Below are 23,311 nucleotides of genomic sequence, written 5' to 3' on the forward strand. Positions count from 1 at the left end.
CCTCCCGCGTAGCCCCACCTCGCCCCCTGGCGGAGGCTCGCGGCTGTGCGCGCGCAGTCCGGCGGGCTCCAAGGCGCAGGGCGCTGCAGAGCCGCGCGCGTCAATCTGGCCAATCACGTGTCTCTTCCGCCTCCCTCGCGGTCCCGCCCCCGGGCCGGGTTGGTTTACGGCCGTCGCTGCGCGCGCCTTCGGCACCCTGTGGGCATGGCGGAGGGAGGTAGCGTTCCCATCTCGAGTGACTGTCTGAGGGGCACTTTGTAGGGTCTGCTGTGGGGTGTAGAGCACCCTTCCCGCAGCCGGGGAAACTCGACCGCACTTAAGGCCGGGGGGCTCTGGAGAGCTCATGGGCTTTCTGCCCCGGGAGGGAACGGGGGACGCCTCGCTCTGCTTTCGTCCCGCTAAAGTTGATGCCTTTGTTTGGAGGCCATGGTTTCAGTCGACCCTCCTTTTCTGTTTCTGTTCGCTCAGTCTGTGATAGAACGGTGCACCCTGGCGTCACCTTACCTCCACACGTTTTTCTTATGCCCAGGCCCCGCGGGTAACGGGTTCTAGTACACACCTGAAGCTTCTGGGTGGCTGAAAGTCAGGTCTGATTATGTTTGTTGAGTCAAGATTTCGGCCAGATCACCTTTGGTTGTAAAGCTCCACAATGAAATGAAAGTGTCTATCTAAAGTTATGCTCCTCTTCCCTCATAAGAGTTTTGTTTCCGTGAGGTACTAGCCAGTGAATTTGCCATGAGAAAACTGATAGTACTTAGGCGGGAAGGTAAATGGAAAACTGCAAAAAGAGCAAGAAGTTAGAATAAATTGCTGGCTTGTGGATGTTGTGTATACCATTACTGAAGGGTGTATAAAGGGTGATTCATTTAATTCGCATCTTATAATCACTTTTTATTTTTTAGAGGTAAATTAAGATTTCATTTTCAAGATGGAAAGTCCTTCAGACCCACCTGTGATTTTACCTGGCACGCCACAGGCCTGTGTGGATCCACCCTCCCCCCATACAAATAGTTCACGAAAACAAGTATGAAAATCTTAGCCCTTTCGTGAATTTACTATGTTTCTAACTTACTATGGAAGTGGTAGTTTTAAGCCTACTGAACATTGCTTGTTAACATTTACTGTTTGTAACTATTACAGCAGTGATGGTTTTTAGCCTACTGAAGATTGCTAGTTTACATGTGTACGTTAATACGTAGATACATGGTTAAGTAGTGATTTTAGGTTTTCTCCTAAAATAACATGATTGCCCTGTCCTCCATGCCAGATTTTCATCCTGAATCAATTAGTTTCAGTTATTATGACACTCCAAATAGAGGAAATTTGAGTTGGTGCAATATTATGAAGGTCTTTGGTAGTATCTAGAATCTAGGTCTTTTCCTTTTAACTCTGAATCACCTAGTGTAGTGCTAGTAGCATAAGCATGTGCTAGTAGCGAACAAATAATGATAGGGATAAGTGTCTTAACACCTTTAGAAGGCTGTTGACCTTGCTGAAGTTGAGTATAATGAATTGAATAGAACTTCCTGAAATTAAAGACATTTTGTGGTTGTTACCTTAGATGGTTACAGAAAGCCATCTAGTGGTGTATACTATACAAATGTAAGGCCTTTATTTGTAGATAGTAGATTTATTTTTATCAAGAATATTTTTAGATTAACAATGTTAATGTTTTGTGCCCTTTTCAGCCTATGAGTGCCACACTCAGAGAAAAATTAAGGAAAACAAGGTCTTCATTTAATTCCCACTACAGTGTGGTAAAGCGTCTTAAAGTAGAGAATGAAGAAAGTGGTCAGACCTTTTCAGAGAAACCAGCATCTTCAATGGAAGAAAATTGTTTGGAATTTCAAGAAAGTTTTAAACACATAGATAGTGAATTTGAAGAAAATGCACATTTGAAAAATGCCTTCAAGATTATCAGTACATGTGAATCAAAATCACTTGATACAGATGCATTCCAAAATAATATTTTGAAGGAGAGTTGTTCTAAACAAGCATTAGATGAAGAAAAAGCAAAATTGGTGAAGCAGATTCAGGAGAAAGAAGACCTTCTTCGGAGACTAAAACTAGTCAAAATGTACAGATCAAAGGTGAGAATTTCAGAATCACTGCGTAATAATTTTTTTTTTTCAGGAGAGATTTTTTTGCTGTAGGGCACGTGTTCTCACTGGAGTGACAGTGACAGAGAGACAGAAAGTGAGCAATCACCCTCTCCCCCACTCCCGGGGGGGGGGGGTTGATGGCCACGCCACAATCCCTTCTCCTCCTTTCTCCTTCGGGATCTTGGGCACGCATTCACACATGCCCGGCGTGAGTTTAAGCTGTTTAAGCCACCGGGTCCAGGACTCTAACCAAGGTAGACTACATGGGAGTCCAGTGACATAGCCATTACGCTAACTGCTAGTCCCCCATATTAAATTTTCAAAGCCCCAGCTCTCATTTGATGGTTCAGTTGAAGCTTTTATCTCTAGTTTCCGGTCATAACAATATTACAGGTTTCAAATGTGATATGCAAGTATAGTGGGAATAAAGTGACAGCTGACAATGAGTGAGTAAAATTTAAAATGGGCCACAGAATGCAATAGAAAGTGTTTTTTTTTTTTTTTTCTTCAGTTGTGCTATGGAGTACATGAGAGAGAGGGAGGGGAAAAGTGAGAAAGCACTCCACCACACACACACCCAAGGGGAATGGCTGTATCACGATCTCTTTCTTTCATTCACTGCACAAGATTTTGGGTTACACACTCCTGGTGTGTTTTTCAAGTCACTGGTTCTGGAACTTGAACCATGCTTATTGGCACTGTGGGATCCAGCTACCTTAACCACTATGCTACCCTCTAGCCTGCAGAAAAGTATTTTTAGCCCATTGGATCTTGGGCACTTTGGTGTGTCTCCAACATGTATCAGGCTCATCAGGCTGGGAATTTGAACCTTATTTGCTATGAAAGATCCAGCTGTTTTTGAGCAGCACATTACTATCCCACATTTGGGCTGACTCAATATTGTCTTTTTTTTTTTTTTTTTGGAGAGTTTTTTGCTATAGGGCGCGTGCGCTCACCAGACAGAGACAGAGAGACAGAGAGAAATCACTCCCAGGGGGGATGGCCACACCACAATCCCTTCTCCTCCATTCTCCTCTTGGGATCTTGGGCACGCACGCACATGCGCCCGGCGTGAGTTTTAAGCCACCGGGTCCGGGATGCGAATCGCGATCGACTACCTGAGAGTCCAGTGACATAGCCATTACGCTAACTGCTGGTCCCAATATTGTTATTTTTTAGAGCAGTTTTAGGTTCACAAAACCAAATGGAAGGTACAGTACAGTGTCATTTATTTTTTTTAAAGTATAGTTGTAACTGGAAAAAATTTTTTAATCCATATTGTTTCTGTACGTAGTTTTATCCTATTTAGTGATCTGATTTTTTTTCTCCTAGGACATGGATCAAACAAGATAGCCATAAAACTCAAGTTGAGTAGCATTATAACCATTCTATGTATAATCATCCCACTTTTCCCTAGGTAGAAGTCCCATTTTTCCCCAAGTATGTTAGCCTTTAACCTGCCAGGTATTTTAGCCTTTAACCTGTGCATCAGCTTATATAACAACTTTCATTGGACCATCCCCATGGCCTAGTGGTTACAGGAGCCAGATCCCACATGGCTGACCACAGATTTAAAAAAAAAAAATTAAAGATTTTTTAAAATTATTTTTAAGTTTTACTATATAGAGAGAGACAGAAAGTGAGAAAGCAAGCTTCCAGGTCCGGGACTTCAACCACAGTTGGCCATGTGGAGTCTAGCACCTTACCCATCACACTGCCTGCTGGCTCCAGCTGACCACAGTTTGATTCCCAGCACAGTGGCTTGAAAAACATACCAGATGAGTGTGTGTACATGTTCAGTATCCTGATAGGATAGAGAAATGGGGAAGAAGAGATTGTGGAGTGAGCATGTGCTATTGGGGGGTGATTTCTCTACTCTCGTTCTCTCTCTGGCCCTGGAGAGCTCATGTGCTCTTTGGCAATTAGAAAGAAAAAGGAAAACGACTTTCAAAAAGTAAGTTTTAAAATAACCTAACTATACTTAGTTATTGACATGTATGTATTTTTTCCTTTTTCTGTTTCAGAATGACCTGTCTCAATTACAGTTGTTAATAAAGAAGTGGAGAAGCTGTAGCCAGCTGTTGCTTTATGAGTTGCAGTCAGCTATGTCTGAAGAGAACAAGAAACTAAGCCTGACTCAACTGATAGACCATTATGGGTTAGATGATAAATTGCTACACTATAACAGAAGTGAAGAAGAATTTTTAAGTGTTTAATTCATAAGTTTTTCTCCAGGATATCTTTAAGATTGACAACTTAAGAGATACACATTTTAGAGGGAAGATACCTATTAGTGCTTAAAGGAAGGTAACCTGATGGACATGATTTTAGGGCACACTTACACAAACTCAGTTCTAAACGGAAACAATATTTTGGATAGATTTGCCAAAAAAACCTTGATGTTTAAAGAAATGTAACAAAAATTGAACTGTGTTTAAAAAGTAATTTGGGCAATTCTGAAAACCGGTTTTAATATATCTCTTTGTTTTTCATGTTGAAAAGTTTTATTTTAAATGTTAAAAATCGTCCAATCTGGTGAATGTCTAAACCTAAACTGGTCTAAAATGTGCTTGCCTCTCTGAGTTTATGAACCATGTTTCCATTCATTTACCACATGTTTCCATCTGATGATCTAGCAGGCAATTAAACTGATAATGTCTGAAGTTATATCTTTCGGGATTGTCAAGTTTGTTTCTCATATTCCACCTTTAGTGATATGACCATATGTTTCTTACAAAACTACGTATCTTCATCTACTACTTCAGAGTGTCATGGCATACAAAGTCTATTCATCTACTTTTCTAGCTTCATCTGTGAAACAGATTTAGTGTCTTCAGTTCACAGTGACTCCTCAGCCAGAAACCCATGCCATATGAATGAGTTTGTGCTGCCAAGTTACACAATTGTAGCTATTATCCTGGCCATTTGTGGAGATAAGTTCCAAGCTGGCTTAGTCCCCAAGAATTTGAAATTGAGCTCAGAAGAAAAAATGTGGCATAGTGTTGCCCCTGGCAGTGGTGCTGGCATTCTGCTAGGTAGGCGTTTTGTACATATCTAAATCTCAGAGGCTGCAGCTTCCTGTTGCTAACGTGCCTATCCCAGGGAGTAACCCTTATATGTTTACTCGTGGAAACTACAGCATCAGTGGGACACTGGTTCTGGGAGAGCTGAGAACATAGTAATGGGGATTTCCAAGGCATTAGCTAAAAGTTCTGACAGCATAGTAGGTACTCCAAAAACAGGAGGTTGGTCATGGATTAATGGAGGTTATAGGATAGTTTGAGATAAGAGGAGTCTTCCCTTTTTATCATTTCTGTTTAATTCACCTCCGTTTAATGCATTTATTAAAAACCACTGCATACCATATTTTTATTTATAAAAATTGGAGCTCACACTGTAGTATTTGCTTGTGCCAATTTTAGATGTATATTAACTTGAGTATTATAATAATCAACATCCCAGTTTTAAAGATAAGTGTGGTTAAGATTAAGTAGTTATTTAAAAACTAATTGGTTATTGGGCCAGCAGGTGGTGTGTTGGTTAAGATGCTGGATTCCACATGGCCAGCTCCCACCAGGCCAACTCCTGGGCCTGGTGACCTGCAAAGCACACTGGGTGTGTGTGCCCAAAGTCCCTAGAAGAGAATGGAAGAGAAGAGATTGTGGTGGGGCTGTCCCCTCTAGGGGGGTGATTTCTCATTTTGCTTTTGTATCTCTTTCTCTCTGATGAGTGCATAAGCCCTATGGCAAAATATCTAAAAGAAAACAAATAAACCTCAAACCTCTAAGTGGTTATTTTAAACTTAAGTGACAGAACCAGGATTTGAACCTAGACAACCCAGCAGTGGAATCCATATTATTAACTCCCATGCTTAAAGACATGCTATATTTGACCCAATTAATGATACTACTAGCTGATAATATAGATAATATTTTAGGACTGGCAAGTAGCATGTTGATCAGAGGAGCTAGAATCCATGTGGCTTACTGACTCGATTTCTGGCCCCAGCATCTTGAAAAAACACTCCAGGCGTGCATGTATGTGTGTGTGTATGTGCATGCCTAAGGTCCTGACGAGAAGAATAAATGGAGGATAAAGGCTTGCAGCATGACCACACTCCATTGGGGGAATGCTTTCTCTCTCTCTCTCGCTCTCTTGTGAGCTCACCTAAAAACAACACAAATTTTTTTTTGAGATTTTTGCTATAGGGCACGTGTAACTCCTGGAGAAACAGAGAGACAAAGAGCGAGACATCACCCCCCAGAGGGATTAGCCATGCTGCAATCCCTTCTCCTCTTGAGATTTTGGGCATGTAAATACATGCTGCCGGCATGAATTTTAAGTTGCCAGGTCCGGGACTTGAACTGTGATCAACTACGTGGGAGTCCAGTGATGTAACCAGTACACCATTTGCTGGTCCCAACAACAAAAATTTTAAAATGTGAATGCAATTGCTGTCAGTTCAGAAGCTGAGAGTAGTCTGTACTGTAAACAGTAGTGCATGATCTGTGTGCTCTCCCAAAGCATCTGCCAGTCACTCAAACCAAAAGTCACCTCCTGTGAGAAAAGTTTTTGGAATAGCACTTGAGGGCAGAGGCTCTTGCTAAGCCCTGCTCCATCCATACCTCAGAGCCAGGGCAGTCAAGTAAGGAGCATTGACAGAGTCAGCCAGGGTTGATGACTAAGAAATAGAAACACAGGTTTGACCTATTTTTGTTGTGACCTGGGAATAATAATAGCCAATGAAGTCTGTAGCTTTGACTATTAGCAAATGAAGTATCTAGGTAATTATTAATAATTTAGGTGAAATGGAATTTGCACCCTCTATCCCCCCAAGAAAGAAAATTAAGTCTAGTATATTCATGGTTGACTTGAACCAACAGAATGGAGAACTTCTGGTAGTCTCATCTCATAAAGTATTTACACCCATTGCACAACATCCTCCTGTCGCTGTTGGTTTTATTCCCCCTTCCCCCCTAATTCCTGTTACAGGGATAATCTTGAAGAACTCTGGATGTAGATGTTACCAATAGGCATTTCTGTGCTGAATCAGCCAAACTTACTGCTTCAGGTGTTGTCAAAGTAATGTTAGTCCTGTTATTTCTCTTACCATCCCTACCCAGCACTGGTCACTTTCTACTGAGGACGTTTTCCTGAATAGAAGATTTGATAATAGCTCTCTTGCTTTACCTGTACCAGTGTATATTGGATATGATATTGTGGATTAAACTTAATATCTAGTTCATGAATTATGGGACAGTAAGGCATCAATACCACTTGGAGATTGTGGTCAATGATCTCATTGATATAACCTTGAATTCATCAGTTTGCAGGCTGTAAAAAGTTGAAGAAGTTCCCTGGCCAGTTAGCCATCTTTTTTTCTGAGAGAGAGATTTTGGCTTGCTGGAGAAACAAAGAGAGACAGAGGAATAAAAAGCGAGAAATCACCCCCCAGGGGAAATGGCCATGCCCTAATCACTTCTATGTTATCCTGTCAGGATTTTGAGCACACACGCACAAGTGCACAGTGTGAGTTTTAAGCTGCCAGGTCTGGGATTCAAACTGTAGTTGACTATGTGGGAATCCAGCAACATAACCATTGTCATCCACTGGGCCCAGTCTTCGCATTATATAATTATAATCATCTACATGAGTGAAGTGATTAACTATTTCATAGAAATAAGAAAAGACTTGTTTTCTGTTTGCTAACCCTGTTGGGTAAGGCACAAAATTGAGTTCTGTTACAATTAATAAAAAATGTAGATTATGTTTTCAAAGTATGTTGTCATTTTAAAATTTTTATTTATTTATTTACATTTTAATTTGACCAGAGAGAGAGAGAGAAAGAAAGTGAGAAAGCAAGCCACCAGGTCTGGGACTTAAACCATGGTTGGCCATGTGGGAGTCCAGTGCCCTTAACCACCATACCACCTGCCGGCCCCAATATGTTGTAATTTTAAAAAAACATTTATTTATTTCATTTTATTTGTTATTATTTTTTTAATTTGACCGGAGCAAGACAGAGAGAAAAGGAAAGTGAGAAAGCAAGCCACCAGGTCCAGGACTCGAACTGGGGTCAGCCATGTGGGAGTCCAGTGCTCTAACCACCTCGCAACCTGCCAGCCTCAAAATATATTGTAATTTACAAATGATTTAAGCTTAGAGAAAAGAAACATATTACTTTATTCTCATTGGTGGAACAATAAATTGTCAAATATTCTGATAATTTCTTTTGTCCTTAAGATCTCCTATATTATCACTACATAAATATGATTGATTCAGTTAAGGTGAAATGAATATAATAGGTTTTGGATACTTTCCTTCTGGCTTAAAATTTTGTTCATTGTGAATGAAAACAGTCCATAGCATTTTGCACATTTATTTATGCAGGAGAGCAATTTTAATACTGATTAAGGCTAAAATGAAGCACCACGCTATTTAAAACATACAACTAAGAGGAGACTACTTAAATTTCCCAAATGAAAGCAAAAGAAATCGTTTAACCCAAATGAAATTATTTTAAAAATGATTAATTTGGCTTTGTGTTTCCTGCCTGTAGTTTTACATTTGAACAAGCGCAGGAAATGTCTTCATCCTTAATCTTTCAACTTCAGCTTGTAGTATTGAAATCTGTTCAGCTTGTTCTTTTGAAATATTTGTTAATTTCTGTTGTTGCATCATGTTTTCATATCGTTCTTTGACAATTTTTTCACAAGTCAGTGTAGACCCTATCCCAGAAATGAAAAAGAAAGGAATTTGCTGGATTATTATCAATACTTTGAAATATAGGAGCAGTACATAGAATCACTTAATCAAATGTGCAGAAGAAATGCTGGTAGTTTTATAGCCATTGTACAGTTTTTGGGGATACTGATTACTTTTTTTTTCTTTTAGGTTTTTGCGGTAGGGCAAGTGTGCTCACTGGAAAGAGAGAGAAGGAAAGTGAGAAATAACCACCTCCCCTACTCCCCTGCCAGGGAGGATGGCCACACTGGAATCCCTTCTCCTCTATTTTACTCTTGGGATTTTTGGGCATGAACACACACATGCTCAGTGTTATTTCCAAGCCGCTGGGCCTGGAATTTGAACTGTAGTCTGTTATGTGGGATCCAGTGCCTTAACCACGATGTCACCTTTTGGTCTCAAGGGTGATTACTTTTTATTGGAACCTACAATTGATTAAAGGAAAAAAACTTACCCACTGCATTACAGATGTCCTTTCTCTCTGAGACAGCTACCAACTCTTCTCGTAGATTGCAGCTTAGAGTATAATTTGCTACATCTTTTTGATTGCTGAACTTCTTCAGTTTTTTTAGTAGTTTTTTGCAGTTTTCCACATTCTTTTTGTGGGTCTGAAATTTTTGTTCCCATGACACCCCACAGAAGAAACATTGTTTTAAATGTAATTTATTTGATAAAGGCATTATTCTTATATTTTAAATACATCATATTTTTTAATGTAACAGCTTCTCTTCATACCTTAGTGCCTGGCTTATAGTAGGCACCACGCTATTTAAAACATACAACTAAGAGGAGACTACTTAAATTTCCCAAATGAAAGCAAAAGAAATCGTTTAACCCAAATGAAATTATTTTAAAAATGATTAATTTGGCTTTGTGTTTCCTGCCTGTAGTTTTACATTTGAACAAGCGCAGGAAATGTCTTCATCCTTAATCTTTCAACTTCAGCTTGTAGTATTGAAATCTGTTCAGCTTGTTCTTTTGAAATATTTGTTAATTTCTGTTGTTGCATCATGTTTTCATATCGTTCTTTGACAATTTTTTCACAAGTCAGTGTAGACCCTATCCCAGAAATGAAAAAGAAAGGAATTTGCTGGATTATTATCAATACTTTGAAATATAGGAGCAGTACATAGAATCACTTAATCAAATGTGCAGAAGAAATGCTGGTAGTTTTATAGCCATTGTACAGTTTTTGGGGATACTGATTACTTTTTTTTTCTTTTAGGTTTTTGCGGTAGGGCAAGTGTGCTCACTGGAAAGAGAGAGAAGGAAAGTGAGAAATAACCACCTCCCCTACTCCCCTGCCAGGGAGGATGGCCACACTGGAATCCCTTCTCCTCTATTTTACTCTTGGGATTTTTGGGCATGAACACACACATGCTCAGTGTTATTTCCAAGCCGCTGGGCCTGGAATTTGAACTGTAGTCTGTTATGTGGGATCCAGTGCCTTAACCACGATGTCACCTTTTGGTCTCAAGGGTGATTACTTTTTATTGGAACCTACAATTGATTAAAGGAAAAAAACTTACCCACTGCATTACAGATGTCCTTTCTCTCTGAGACAGCTACCAACTCTTCTCGTAGATTGCAGCTTAGAGTATAATTTGCTACATCTTTTTGATTGCTGAACTTCTTCAGTTTTTTTAGTAGTTTTTTGCAGTTTTCCACATTCTTTTTGTGGGTCTGAAATTTTTGTTCCCATGACACCCCACAGAAGAAACATTGTTTTAAATGTAATTTATTTGATAAAGGCATTATTCTTATATTTTAAATACATCATATTTTTTAAGGTAACATCTTCTCACCATACCTTAGTGCCTGGCTTATAGTAGGTACTCAGGTTATTGAAAGATAGAATGATATGTTAACCCACATTTTAGAACAAATTTGTATTTAAAAATGAGACAGTATTTTAAAAAGCTAGATACTTTGTTTTCATCTTATGCATCCTATGTAATTAAACTGAGCATTTGTTATTATGTTATGATAAAACAAAGCCTTTACAATGCCAAGGAAACATTGTCAACACTTGTAATGCATAAGTCATACCATAACATGAATAGGAAACCCACTTAAACTCAGATATGTCCAAAGGGATTAATTCTAATATTCAAAGAAATGCTTCCCGATGACCTAATATCTCACTGGTTATGGCTGCAAAGAGATACTGTTCAAGGACCTCCAATTATCTCATAAACACCAATAAGTGACCAAGATTTTGTTAGGTTCTGTTTGAATTTGTAATTTGATACACAATTACTTTGCTCAGATGATTCACAGCTGTTGGAATCATAATGATCAATATCTTTGAGACATACCTTATCTAAAACAGCAATGGTTTGCTCCATTATTCCAATTTGAATGGCAATCAGTGTCTCATAGTTTGGTTCATTTAGGTACTTTGAGAAGAAAAAAAATATATATATGTAATAATATTAGATAACTATAAAGATTATTTTAGTTTTGAAAGTTACCATTTTTCATAACAAATAGTTCAGATTGATTCAACTTTTGTGCCGTAATATTTACCTGAATTAGGCAACAATACACTCATCTATATATTGATTATTAGAAATGCATTCATTCAGTTTCCCAAACATTTCTTAAGTGTCCAACTTGAGCACACATTAACAGTTTCCCAGTTAAAGACATTGAGGGAGATATAAAGATAACATGACCTACTCTTTTTTTTTTTTTTTTTTTTTGAGAGATTTTCACTGTAGGGCACGTGTGCTCGCCAGACAGACAGAGAGAGACATAGAGACAGAAAGCGAGAAATCACCCGCCAGGGGGAATGGTCACGCCGCAATCCCTTCTCCTCCATTCTCCTCTCGGGATCTTGGGCACGCACGCACACGCGCCCGGCGTGAGTTTTAAGCCACCGGGTCCGGGACGCGAACCGTGGTCGACTACGTGGGAGTCCAGTGACATAGCCATTACGCTAACTGCTGGTTCCCAACATGACCTACTCTTTAGGAAAAAGAGAATGTACAGATATGATTAGTTGCCAAAAGGGAGGTACAAGTGTCATTTAAATTCAGAGATTTGGGTTTGTGATGGGATGAGATTTCTCCAGGCTTGAACTCTAAAAAAACCTTGTGAAGGAGGTGGCATTTAAAGTTGATCTTTAAAAATGTACAGATTTGTTATGTGCAAAAAAACAAAAAAAGAAAGAAAAAAAAATGTTCCAGATAGAGGAACCAGGTGAACAGAGGCACAAAAGTAGAATCCTAGACAAATCATAATCTGTTTGGTTTGAGAATACTCATGTATAGGAGGAACAATAAGAAATGAATTTGTAAAGTCAAGTTTAAAGACACTGCCTACCTAAAGTTTTCATGAGTCATTTGCTAGTTAAGTTGAAAATTTTGAGTAGATATTAATGTTATTAGAGCCAACTAGGAATAGTAATCTGACAGTAGTATATAGTATAGGTCAGATATGAGAAAGACTCAAAGTCAAGAGACTAGTTAGAGATTAATGTTAAGATTGTACAAACCATTGAAAATGGAGGGCTGAATCTGGTCAAAGGCAGTGGGGATAGAGCAATAAGTAGATAAACTAGGTAGGACTTGGAAGGCATGGGAAAGAGAGAAAGCAAAGATGAATGAGTGAGTGACTGAAAACAACAGAAGTAAACAAGAGAAGGAGCTGCTGGGAGGTACAAAATGGAGTTTGAGGTTAGAGACTGAGCTTGGATCAGAGTGGAACTGGATTAGAATCCAGAGAGCTTGGATTAGTCTTTTAGAAGCAGTCATTGAAATCAGAAAAAGAGAGATCATCAAGGGAAAGAACATGGGAAGAAATACAAGCAGAACAGAGTCCTAAAGAAGGGCCAGTAGATGGTGTAGCGGTTATGTCACTGGGCTCCCATAGGGCTGACTGTGTTTCAAGTCCTGGACCTGGTGGCTTGCAAATCACACTGGGCACGTGTGCATGTGTGCCGAAAGTCCCGGAAGGAGAATGGAGGAGAAGGGTCTGCGGCATGGCCGTCCCCGCTTGGGGGTGATTTCTCACTTTCCCTCTCACTGTCTTTGTCTCTCTCTCTCTCTGATGAGCTCATGTGCCCTAAGGCAAAAACCTCTTAAATAAAAAAAAAGACAGACTCTATTTAAGACTTAGAAGCAAAAGGAAATTCAGTAAAAGACACAGAGCAGTCTGCCATGTTGGCAGAGAAATATGAGAAAGTAGGGGCAGTAAAAGAAAAAGGAATAGGTAATAAGCTGGTCAAATGCTGCAGAGAACCAAAGGATGGTAATGGCTGGGAAAAGGAACAGTGGATTTGACAGTTAGAAAATCTTCAGTGAACTATAAGATAAAACTGTACTGAATGGGTCATGAAGTGTAGGCAGCAAATGTAAGTTACTGGAAAAAAAAAAGGATTCATAGACAAACTAGGAAATACTTCTGGTTTAGGGTATACTTGACATCTCAGAGGCTTATTAAATACTGGTTAGATCAATGAATGTTTAATGGATTATATTAAAACTATGTAGAGGGAACATGGAGAACTTACCTTTTGACGATCTCTTGAAAAAAACAGCATCTGAATATCCCAGGCCTTCTGATTTAGATCTTCCATTTCCATCTCCATTTTCTTATGTTCCCACTCGATTTGAAATATTCCTTTGTGTACGTCTTTACTTTCCATCATGCTAGCAACTTTCTTTTGTCCTTGAGTCTTAATAAAAAAAAAATTGATACATATTGTGTTTCTGCATCCAGAAGTAGGATATTCAAAGCTATTCTTAGAAAGCACTATGATCACAGGCATGATTCTATCTACTTTTTGAAAATGCAAGAAATATTTTAAAATGTTTAAATATATTGTCTTTTCTCTTTAAAAATGTATAATTACCCGAATCACGGAATTCAAGTCTTCGATTATGTTCTTATTGATGAGAATTGCATCAGCATACTCCAGTACTAATTGGAAATTCTCCAGTTCTACTTGTCCTTGTTTAAGAAGAATTTGGATTGTCAAATCCAACTGGAATTTCACTTTCTCTTCTTGTAATCTAAATTGAAAAAGACATCACAGCAAGAAGGCCCAATATATTGGGTGGTTGGAAAAGTCATGATGCATTTCTGCATGGAAAATATGTCATGACTTTTCCTACAACCCAATATTTGTATTTCAAATTTCTCCCCTATTGGAGAATGTAAAATGTAAAACAGGAAAAGGAAAACATGCTGAGGATTACTGTAGAGATTTTCCCAATAATGAGTTTTTTTAGAGGTCTTTCCACTATATCTTCCTATTGACAAGGAATTACACTTAAGTTGCTCAGACAATGGTATGGACAGAAATATGTAAAGTTGTACTTAAGAATTAGGAACATATTGTATAATTTTGATTGTAATAAAATTAACTCAAAGTGAAAGTAGAGCTGCCACTATATTACAAATCAATTAATGTTCTGACCTTATTTATTTTTACTATTTTAACAATATTAAATCTGTAGGCTACTTATCAATTTTTTTTTGGATAATCCAAAGTCCTCCCTGAAGCCTAGATTTAGAAATTGTGTATAATGATGAATTTGGAAACATTAGACAAGCTTTATCAATGTGGCTGTAAATGACTTTTTTAAAAAGTGAAGCAAAGACTTAAGAGTATTATAATCACTCAATAAAAAAGTAACAAGCTCCTGTGAAGAAAAGACACTTATTTGTAGATATCTATACAGAAATTTCTTGGACATTACCTCAATTTTCCATATATTTAACTAACATAGCTTGTGTCCAGAAGTACTTACTAGCAGAAACAGATTCTACATTTTTTTTTATGAAAGGATAAGAATTTTAAAAAACTACCAAATTTTAAAATCTTGCTTATTTTTAATAAAAACAGTGAAACATGTGGAATGTTCCATCACAAAACATGGTCATAAGTAACGAACTGCATTTTTTTTTGGAGAGGTTTTTGCTATAGGGCGCGTGCGCTCGCCAGACATCAGAGAGAGACAGAGAGATAGAAAGCGAGAAATCACCCCCCAGGGGGGATGGCCACGCTGCAGTCCCTTCTCCTCCATTTTTCTCTTGGGATCTTGGGCACACACGCACACGCGACCAACATGAGTTTTGTAAGCCACTGGGTCCGGGATGTGAACCACGGTCGACTACATGGGAGTCCAGCGACATAGCCATTATGCTAACTGTTGGTCCCCCATGAAGTGCATTTTAAAAAACAGATTTTAAAACAAAATGCTGGGGTTGAGATTGATAAATTTGTGCCAACTATAAACATGTCATAAATAGGCATTTTCCCCCAGTGATAACACAACCTAATTTCACTCTAGTTTTAGATAAGTGGACAAGAATGAAAAGTTCAAATTACAGGATGAGTTCATGGAAGACTTTTTCAATTTCCTGTTGTAGCTTTTCATCTTCCTCTACTCTCTTCCGTAGGAAGGCCACCATTTCCATTAAGCCAGCTGCTTTCTGCTTCACCTAAAGAAATAAAAACCATATCTCAGAACACTTGGAGCATCAGCTTTAGAAAACATCTTTTAACTTTTTTTTGTTACAAAATCTTAACAAGCCCATCTTTCTAAGAGAGTAATAAAAATTTAAATCCCAGCCATTATGTCATATAAGGTGTATAAAACTTACATGGTACATTCCATGAATAACTAAAAGAGTATCAGATTTTCTTCTTGCTGAAAATCAAATATGCAAGCAACTAGAATATTTTTCATATCATATTTAAAATTTTTTTCTTATCACCTTATATGAAATTATAAAATCAACTTTCATAAAAATATGCCAGCCTTATGTATATGGCACTGAGTTTAGGGAATTTTAGGGAGGGGAGGCAGGGTGTGGTCAAGAAGCAACAAAAAGAATACTTTTTTCAAATCTACACACTCTCAAATTTTTAACCCTCTGATACATTTATTCCCCAATTCTAGCAAAATTGTAAAGTTGATTGTGCTGAACTACCTGCAATTCTGATCTATGCAAAAATGAGATAATCTACAATAGTGCTGTCCAAGAGAAATACAATGTGAACCATAAATGTAAGTCACATATATAATTAAAAATTTTGTAGTAGTCACATTATGAAATGTGAAATTAAAAAAAAAAATGAACTTGAGACCAGCAGATAGTATAATGGTTATGTTGCTGGATTCCCACATGGTCGACCTTGGTTCGAGTCCCGGACCTGGGACATGTGTGTGTGCATGCCCAAAATCCTGAGTGGAGAATGGAGGAGAAGGGATTGTGGTGTGGCTATCCCCCTGGGGAGGGTAGTGGTGGGTGATTTCTCACTTTCTGTCTCCCTATCTCTCTGTGTCTCTGTTGAGTGCACACACACTAAAGCAAAAATCTTTCTTAAAAAAGAAAAACAAAAAAGGATGAACTTAATTTTACTTAATACAATATATCTAAACTACTTTCAACCTGAAACCAATATAAAAAATAATGAGACTTTTTTATTCTTATTTTTTTTAATACTAAGTCTTCTTAATCTGTATTTTTCATTTATAGCACATCTCAGTGAGGGCTGGTCACATTTATTTCAAGTGTGCAATAATCACATGTGGCTAGTGGCCACTGTTTTGGACAGCATGGGCCTATAAGTACAGGCCTACACTTAGTTCTTAATAGTACCAAGGCTAGTATTTTATTTCATTATTTCATTATTAGTATTGCCAACAACTACACTAATAGGAAAATCTACGTAAGAACTTTACTGAATGCACTGGCCAATGTAAGCTATACATTTGATTTAGCACAATGAAATTAAAATATTATATACTTTCTGTTCATTTTCAACTTTTGCTCGTCTGGTTATGCAGAAATGATCCCAGACCATGGGGTCCACGCCTTCTGGCATATTATTAACATTGTCCAACTCATCCATGGCTTTCATTAACTGGGCAAAGTTGTCCTTATTCAACTTGGCAGATCCTGGTCGTTCTCCAAAAGGGTTATTGTTGCCTGTATCCAAGTGTGTTTTATGTTTGTGAATCCTGGTATTACCAAGAAAAGCCTATCAGTATTTCACAGTTTCACAAAAAACATCGGTGTTCAATAACACCCTTAGCATAGGCATAACATATATGGCACTTTCAACCTGGGCACTTGAGGGCTGGTAGATGGATTATTTCTTCTACACACCTTGATCCCCAGACATGACTGTGGCCAGACCATAGGCTTCCCTGGCATTGACAACTTCAGTGGTGCCAGGAAGCATCTCTCTTCTGTCTACCTTAAGCAGGCAAATAAATGCCCAAGAGAAGTGTGGGAGTTCCCTTACTCTGTCTTGCATGCCCTCTGGTGGTGTCTTTTTTTTTTCCAGGAGACTATTTGTAATATGTTTAGATGTAGGGGAAACTGGAAAAGCCCCTCTTTTTGTCTCTGTTACTAAATTGTTTTTGTTTCCCTGCGGTGTGGCTAGGAAAGAGGGGTACAAAGATTTGTGACATACTCACTGTCAAGAAGAGTTACGGTACAGAGAGGTCAGCATTATCACTCCCATCCTCTAGATGAGGATAGCCAGACCCTAAGAGAAGCTGTTGGCACAAGGCACAGGTCTGCTAAATGGTGGAATTGAGACTGAAAGCTAATTCCGTTTTGAGAGCAAAGCATGGCCTTTTCTCACTGCTATCTCCTAACATGTAGGAGGACTCACTTCTTTTTTTTTTTTTTTTTTTTTTGAGAGGTTTTTGCTATAGGGCACGTGCGCTTGCCAGACAGAGAAGAGATACAGAAAGTGAGAAATCACCCCCCCCCAGGGGGGATGGCCATGCTGCAATCCCTTCTCCTCCATTCTCCTCTTGGGATCTTGGGCATGCACGCACATGTGCCCGGCGTGAGTTTTAAGCCACCGGGTCCGGGACACGAACCACGGTTGACTACATGGGAGTCCAGCAACATAGCCATTACACTAACTGCTGGTCCCAGGAGGACTCACTTCTTTCTTCACAAAGAAAAGGATGTACTGGTGTTTTATACAACTCGCTCTTTCAAAAATATGGAAGCCAAGACAAGAGCTATGTTCCAGATTAAGTTCTCTAAGTTTTATATAGCCTGTCAAAGGAGAGAATGAGTTTGTATCTCACACATAAATTAGCCTACACTTTTGTGACAAACCCCATCATTTCGATATTTGATTGAACATTATAAAAATCTGAATTAATAATGTTAGAAATCAGAAAAATATACTTCTAATTCTACCCTCAGTTAAAAAAAAAGCAGATATTAGGACTCCTTTGTAGGTGATTATTTCAACCATCTATACTGGCATTTTTCAAACTTTTTTTTAATACTATCACATGAGATACTAAGGAGAAGCAAATTGTTGTCAAATAAATTTGAAAAACATTACTTTTTCTATTTTTTATACTTGGAGATCCAAAGGCAATAACTAGGTCTAAGTTCTCCAGTAAAGAAAGCTTTATAATTTTTTTTTTCTTTTAACCTGGTATTTGCACAAATTTACTTAGTCCTGGAAGTCTATTAACTGTAATTCTAATTCATACCACAAGGGACTCATTTGTTTTAACACAACTTAGAAAAAACTGTTTCTAAATTTTCATGTCATCTCTGACTTCAGAGGACCTGCTTTCAGGTACAAATAGAACTTATACTAGCACTGTTCTTACCCAGATACTTAACTATTTTTAAATAATGAAAAGAAATCACTCTTCATTCCTCATGTTAAGACAAAACATAATAAATAATACTGAATTGAGATCAAGACACTTAAACATCTTCACCTAGAAGATGTCACATTGAATGCTTCCATCTAATTGATAAGAGAAACTGAGATCTAATAACACGCCTCTTCATTTACAGACTTCTTTCTCAGAAATTAACAGCAAAGGAGAAACAAACTTTGGTCGGCGTTTAAAAAGTTTGTAGAGTATATCCACTTGATGACTGGGTATTTCAGAAAATTCCTTTTTAAAACTGCGGTCCAGAACCTAAAGACAAACACAAAGTTGCCAGGATCACAACTTTGTTCAGAAACCTTTTATTTGTTGACAATAGTTTTCAAAATATAGATGGTATCACTTTGATTTTTAAAACAGCAAAAATTACTTTTATAGAGTTGTTGGAGGTGACCATTAACTGTGCTAAGATTTCTTTCAAAGATTTTTTTTTAACTCGGAAGACCCTCAATATATTAAAAATATTTAATATGAGGTCTTAGAAATCATCCAGAAGTTTTTCAAAATAACATTTATCCATAGACTATGCAAGTTATTCTATCCCATCTCATCCCGTCGTCTTTATGCTGTTTTCTCCTAGTCATTTTATTATAAAATTGCAGGATATACTAAATTGATTTCATGACAAACTAATGGGATCTATAAAATATCCTAAAGACTAGATGATCTTATTTTTGGTGCACAAGAAAGCTTAAACCAGAGATGTTCGTTAAAATTCATTTTACATATTGTATATTTTCAAATACATACAGTTGTACAGAATGAAGTTCTTTAACTGAGAATTACAGTAGGGGAAGAATCTATGAGGAAATTAAATTATATCCCCTTTACCCTCCCCCAAATTCAGGCAGTATTTTTGAGTGGGTAAGATAATGACTCTCACTTTGTCTTCTGCCAGTAAGTTGTCATAGTGCTCCTTGTACATATCGAGATCTTCTCTAGATTTCCGGATGGCTTCTGATGTCTGGTTCTATAATAATATCAGGAATAGGGAACTAGCAGTTAGCGTAATGACTTTGTCGCTGGACTCCCACATAGTCGACCACGGTTCGCATCCTGGACCTGGTGACTTAAAACTCACGCCGGGCGCGTGTGCGTGAGTGCTCCAGATCCCGAGAGGAGAATGGAGGAGAAGGGATTGCGGCGTGACCATCCCCCCCGGGGGGTGATTTCTCACTTTCTGTCTCTATGTCTCTCTCTGTCTGTCTGGCGAGCGCATGCACCCTATAGCGAAAACCTCTCCAAAATAAATAAATAAATAAATAAGTAAAAAATAATAATATCAGGAATAGTCTATTGGAACTGGAGGATTTTCAGGGTAAACAAAATTACTGGAGACATTCAAAAGAACAAGGAATTTTCTAGTACAAGATAAATATGTCAGTGAAATGTCATTACAGGTAACACTTATAGAAGAAAGTAAATTAATTGGGGACTTTGAAAGAACATCCAGTCACTTGTTCCTAAAGTATAAACAACTCTGTATGTGTGTGTAAATGTCTCTGGAACACACTATATTCTTAACAGGGCAGTGTGGACAGTGAAAGTGTACAGGCTTGGGATTGACATAGACCTGGTTTCTGAGAGACTGAATACAAACAATGGATAGATCACATGTGAAAAAGAACTCAGTCTCACAACCTCTGCTGCAACCAGCCAGGAAGCTAAACCACAGCCTTTGTAGCAATTGGCCCCAAACTGTCAGAGCTTGGTCAATAACTGCCAACTTCTCTCAGTTTTGCCCCCATTTCCAAGTTAGGGTCATCCACCAGAAGCCAAAACTGTTCCCGAAACAAATCACAGGTTGCCCTGATTCTAACTGGTTTGCCTCCAGCTTTCCCACGCAAACAACTTCCGTTCAGGGCATACCTGAAGCCCTCTTTATCACTACAGAGCTTTCCCACTCACTGGCCCACCTTTGAGTGTCAAGTGCAAGTGATGGTGGCTGATTCCCTTGCTATATGCCAACTTCTGCATATTCTCATTTGGGTGGTCTTTGTTTATTTTCATAGTTTTAATTCCCACTCTGGGTGTCTTGGGCACATTACCCAACCTCTCTGTGATGGTCTCCTTATCTGGGGAAGAAATCTAGTACCCTGCAGGGTTGTTAGGAGTAGAGTTGTATTTACAGAGTGCTTTGCATATGCTGTTTGACAGACTCTTGGAAAAAGTAAGTACCGGGAACCAGCAGTTGGCATAATGGCTATGTCACTGGACTCCCACGTAGTCGACCGTGGTTCGCGTACCGGACCCGGTGGCTTAAAACTCATGCCGGGCGCGTGTGCCTGCATGCCCAAGATCCCGAGAGGAGAATGGAGGAGAAGGGATTGTGGCGTGACCATCCCCCCTGGGGGGTGATTTCTTGCTTTCTGTCTCTATGTCTGTCTCTGTCTGTCTGGCGAGCGCACGTGCCCTATAGCGAAAATCTCTCCAAAAAAAAAAAAAAAAAGGTAAGTACCTATGTCATAGATCATAAATCATGCATATGTGAATGTCCTTTATTAATACTACTAATAAAAGCGAGTGTCTATGGAAACTTATTGTATTGTAAGCATTTTGTGTTCGTCGTATCTTTAATGAACCATATCTATTCGTGATCCTATAGAAAGAGTTTTTCAGAATATGACAGTTTTTCATCTTACAAGCTAACCCATTGCTTACATGCTTGGTAAAACTGAGAATGCCAAATAGTCCAGAGGGAACAACATTACCTAAAAAAGAGTTTGCAAGCAGCTTAAAAGGTTATGTTCCTTGCCCAAAGTTTCATAGCCAGTGTTTAAAAGCTGATATTTTCAACCAAGGCTTCACTTTATAAACCACAGATCATATAAAGGCTACAAGGTTCTTTTGACTAAATGACTGCAGATGCAGATCACATGACTTTAGTAACAGACTGGAATGAGTATTTCCACCAAGCACTGGAGCAAGGTCTCAGACGGCGCCAAGGACTCACACAGTTGAGCAGGAACAGGGGAGAGAAGGCAGGGTCTAGACGTGTGTGTCAGCTCTTGTTAAACAAGGAGCACGCCTGTCAGCAAATGCTTGTAATTAGATACCAGACACTATGCTTACTTTCTCCTCCTGCTTCCTTGTAAGGTAGTTGTTCAGGAATGCTTCTCTGGAGCTTAATTCTTCATCCAACAGTAAAGAAAAAATAAGGTTATTTATTTTCAATTCCTCCTGTAGAAATATTTAAAAAAAAAAGTGATGGAAGGGACTGATTAATACTCCTACCTGAGAAAAGACTTTCTATCAATGGTCATTGACTTGGAACTAATCAAAGAAGTGTATGACACACAAGTAGGAGAAATCTTTTAAAGACAGGTGGAATATAGACCATTGAGGTAACTGTTTAGCTATTTTGTCTTTTCATCATTTCGTTGTAAGGTAAAACGTGTACAGAAAAAAAGTATGTAACAGAACATATAGTTTAATGAATTATAAAAGGAAATGCCCTTGTTTTTTTTTTTCCCAATTTATTTATTTGCATTCATTCACTGTACCTCATTACAGCATACGAAATGAGATTTTCCATCTAGAGTACACTGTATATTGTCTCAATCAAGCACATCAACAAATATGTTATTCTTAGCAAATGATCTCCCATTTCTTGTTTTCTGTATGTTTTGCTTTTTCCCCCCATCCTTGGTTCCCTATCTCTTACCCTCTGCCACCTCCTGTTCTCCTCCCACACTTTCTCTGTTATCTATGTTTGCTTTCTATGCCATTTTCCCCCACATTTTATTGAATCACCAAAGACCTGAATCAATCCGAACACCCTCCTAGCAAACACATGTGACACACACATTTCCATGAGCACAAGTCTAACTTTACACATCCTATAAAGTAGCACCTAACTGGGGCTACATATCCTACTGCAGTCATTGAATAGATATATTTTTTTTTCCTGAAACTTTTTTTGTAACTCAATTTACATTCCTTCCCGAAGCATCATCCCAGCACACAAAATGCAATCTCCCATCCAGTACACACTGCATAGTGACTCATGCACATTACAGAAAAAATAAATTTCCAATTCTAGTTCCTAGAATTATTTCCACCCCTCTTTCTGACCCTCTGTCCCTTCCCACCCTCCTCTCACACCACCTCCAGTGTCCAAAATTGTCCTCCATTCCCTTCCCACCCACATTGCATTGATCACACTATTTCCTACATAACCTAACTACTTTCAAAGGTGAGTTCACTCGTTACTACTAAGAAAACCAGTTTTAACTTAAATCAAAGAACCGCCAAGGAACTTTGCTTAAAGCCAGGAAACAGGTTAGGATTCTGTTCAAATGGTAGGTGCATGAACCTATCAGTCTCATATACTTTTATCTTCTGTTCTGGTTCAATTTTCCTGATTAAATTCTGGGATATAGTATTCAACTCCAGACTTGTCCCTATGATTAAGTTAGCTACTTTCTCAGTTTTTGGACTCTTATTTCCATGTATCTGCGTTTAGTTTTCCTGATACAGCACATCCTTGAGAACTTCTTGGAGGTCTGGTCTGGTGCTGGTAAATTCTTTCAGGTTTTGTTTATCTGAGAATGTTCTTGTCTTTTCTTCCCACCTGAAAGATAATCTTGCCGGATACAGTATTCTTGGCTGAAACTGCTTCTCTCTTAACACTTGGAATATATTTTCCCATTCTCTCCTCGCTTTTATTGTTTCTGATGAGAGATCTGCTGTTAGCCTGATGGGATGTCCTTTGTAGGTAACTTGATGTTTTTCTCTTGCTAATCTTAGTATCTTGTCTTTGTCTGCAGTTTTGGTCAACCT

General features: G+C 38.5%; 3 protein-coding genes across 3 annotated transcripts in view; 1 reads left to right on the forward strand and 2 right to left on the reverse strand.

Annotated features, from left to right (window-relative positions):
• The first annotated feature begins 122 nt into the window (after positions 1 to 122).
• SFR1 (SWI5 dependent homologous recombination repair protein 1) lies at positions 123 to 4,769 on the forward strand. The gene is made up of 4 exons (XM_006172363.3): positions 123 to 217; positions 903 to 1,024; positions 1,689 to 2,090; positions 4,127 to 4,769. Exons 2-4 carry the CDS (start codon positions 929 to 931, stop codon positions 4,316 to 4,318), a joined length of 690 nt encoding a protein of 229 aa, XP_006172425.2. The 5' UTR covers positions 123 to 217; positions 903 to 928; the 3' UTR covers positions 4,319 to 4,769.
• A 3,551-nt stretch (positions 4,770 to 8,320) lies between these two features.
• LOC102502376 (cilia- and flagella-associated protein 43-like) lies at positions 8,321 to 9,579 on the reverse strand. Its single transcript, XM_006166439.3, has 3 exons — positions 9,547 to 9,579; positions 9,301 to 9,454; positions 8,321 to 8,830 (listed from the first exon to the last, which is right to left on the reverse strand). Exons 1-3 carry the CDS (start codon positions 9,577 to 9,579, stop codon positions 8,664 to 8,666), a joined length of 354 nt encoding a protein of 117 aa, XP_006166501.1. The 3' UTR covers positions 8,321 to 8,663.
• A 30-nt stretch (positions 9,580 to 9,609) lies between these two features.
• The window catches only part of LOC102483356 (cilia- and flagella-associated protein 43), a 128,591-nt gene continuing 114,889 nt past the window's right edge, over positions 9,610 to 23,311 (reverse strand). The window contains exons 29-38 of the mRNA XM_006166408.1: positions 21,602 to 21,709; positions 19,413 to 19,499; positions 18,693 to 18,781; positions 16,612 to 16,825; positions 15,187 to 15,299; positions 13,705 to 13,864; positions 13,363 to 13,527; positions 11,165 to 11,245; positions 10,376 to 10,529; positions 9,610 to 9,905 (exon numbers count right to left, since the gene is read on the reverse strand). Coding sequence (XP_006166470.1) covers positions 9,739 to 9,905; positions 10,376 to 10,529; positions 11,165 to 11,245; positions 13,363 to 13,527; positions 13,705 to 13,864; positions 15,187 to 15,299; positions 16,612 to 16,825; positions 18,693 to 18,781; positions 19,413 to 19,499; positions 21,602 to 21,709 — 1,338 coding nt within the window. The 3' untranslated portion in view covers positions 9,610 to 9,738. The remainder of the gene's footprint in view (positions 9,906 to 10,375; positions 10,530 to 11,164; positions 11,246 to 13,362; positions 13,528 to 13,704; positions 13,865 to 15,186; positions 15,300 to 16,611; positions 16,826 to 18,692; positions 18,782 to 19,412; positions 19,500 to 21,601; positions 21,710 to 23,311) is intronic.

Source organism: Tupaia chinensis, unplaced genomic scaffold, assembly GCF_000334495.1.
Source record: "Tupaia chinensis unplaced genomic scaffold, TupChi_1.0 Scaffold144255_1, whole genome shotgun sequence".
NCBI lineage: Eukaryota > Metazoa > Chordata > Mammalia > Scandentia > Tupaiidae > Tupaia > Tupaia belangeri.

Coding starts and splice junctions, on each gene's coding strand:
- SFR1 (XM_006172363.3), top strand. CDS start 929: ATGGAAAGTCCTTCAGACCCACCTGTGATTTTACCTGGCACGCCACAG. Junction 1,025..1,688: donor CAAATAGTTCACGAAAACAA/GTATGAAAATCT, acceptor TGCCCTTTTCAG/CCTATGAGTGCCACACTCAG. Junction 2,091..4,126: donor TCAAAATGTACAGATCAAAG/GTGAGAATTTCA, acceptor TTTCTGTTTCAG/AATGACCTGTCTCAATTACA.
- LOC102502376 (XM_006166439.3), bottom strand. CDS start 9,579: ATGAAGAGAAGCTGTTACATTAAAAAATATGAT. Junction 9,455..9,546: donor GTTACATTAAAAAATATGAT/GTATTTAAAATA, acceptor CAAAAATTTCAG/ACCCACAAAAAGAATGTGGA. Junction 8,831..9,300: donor GGACATCTGTAATGCAGTGG/GTAAGTTTTTTT, acceptor TTTCTGGGATAG/GGTCTACACTGACTTGTGAA.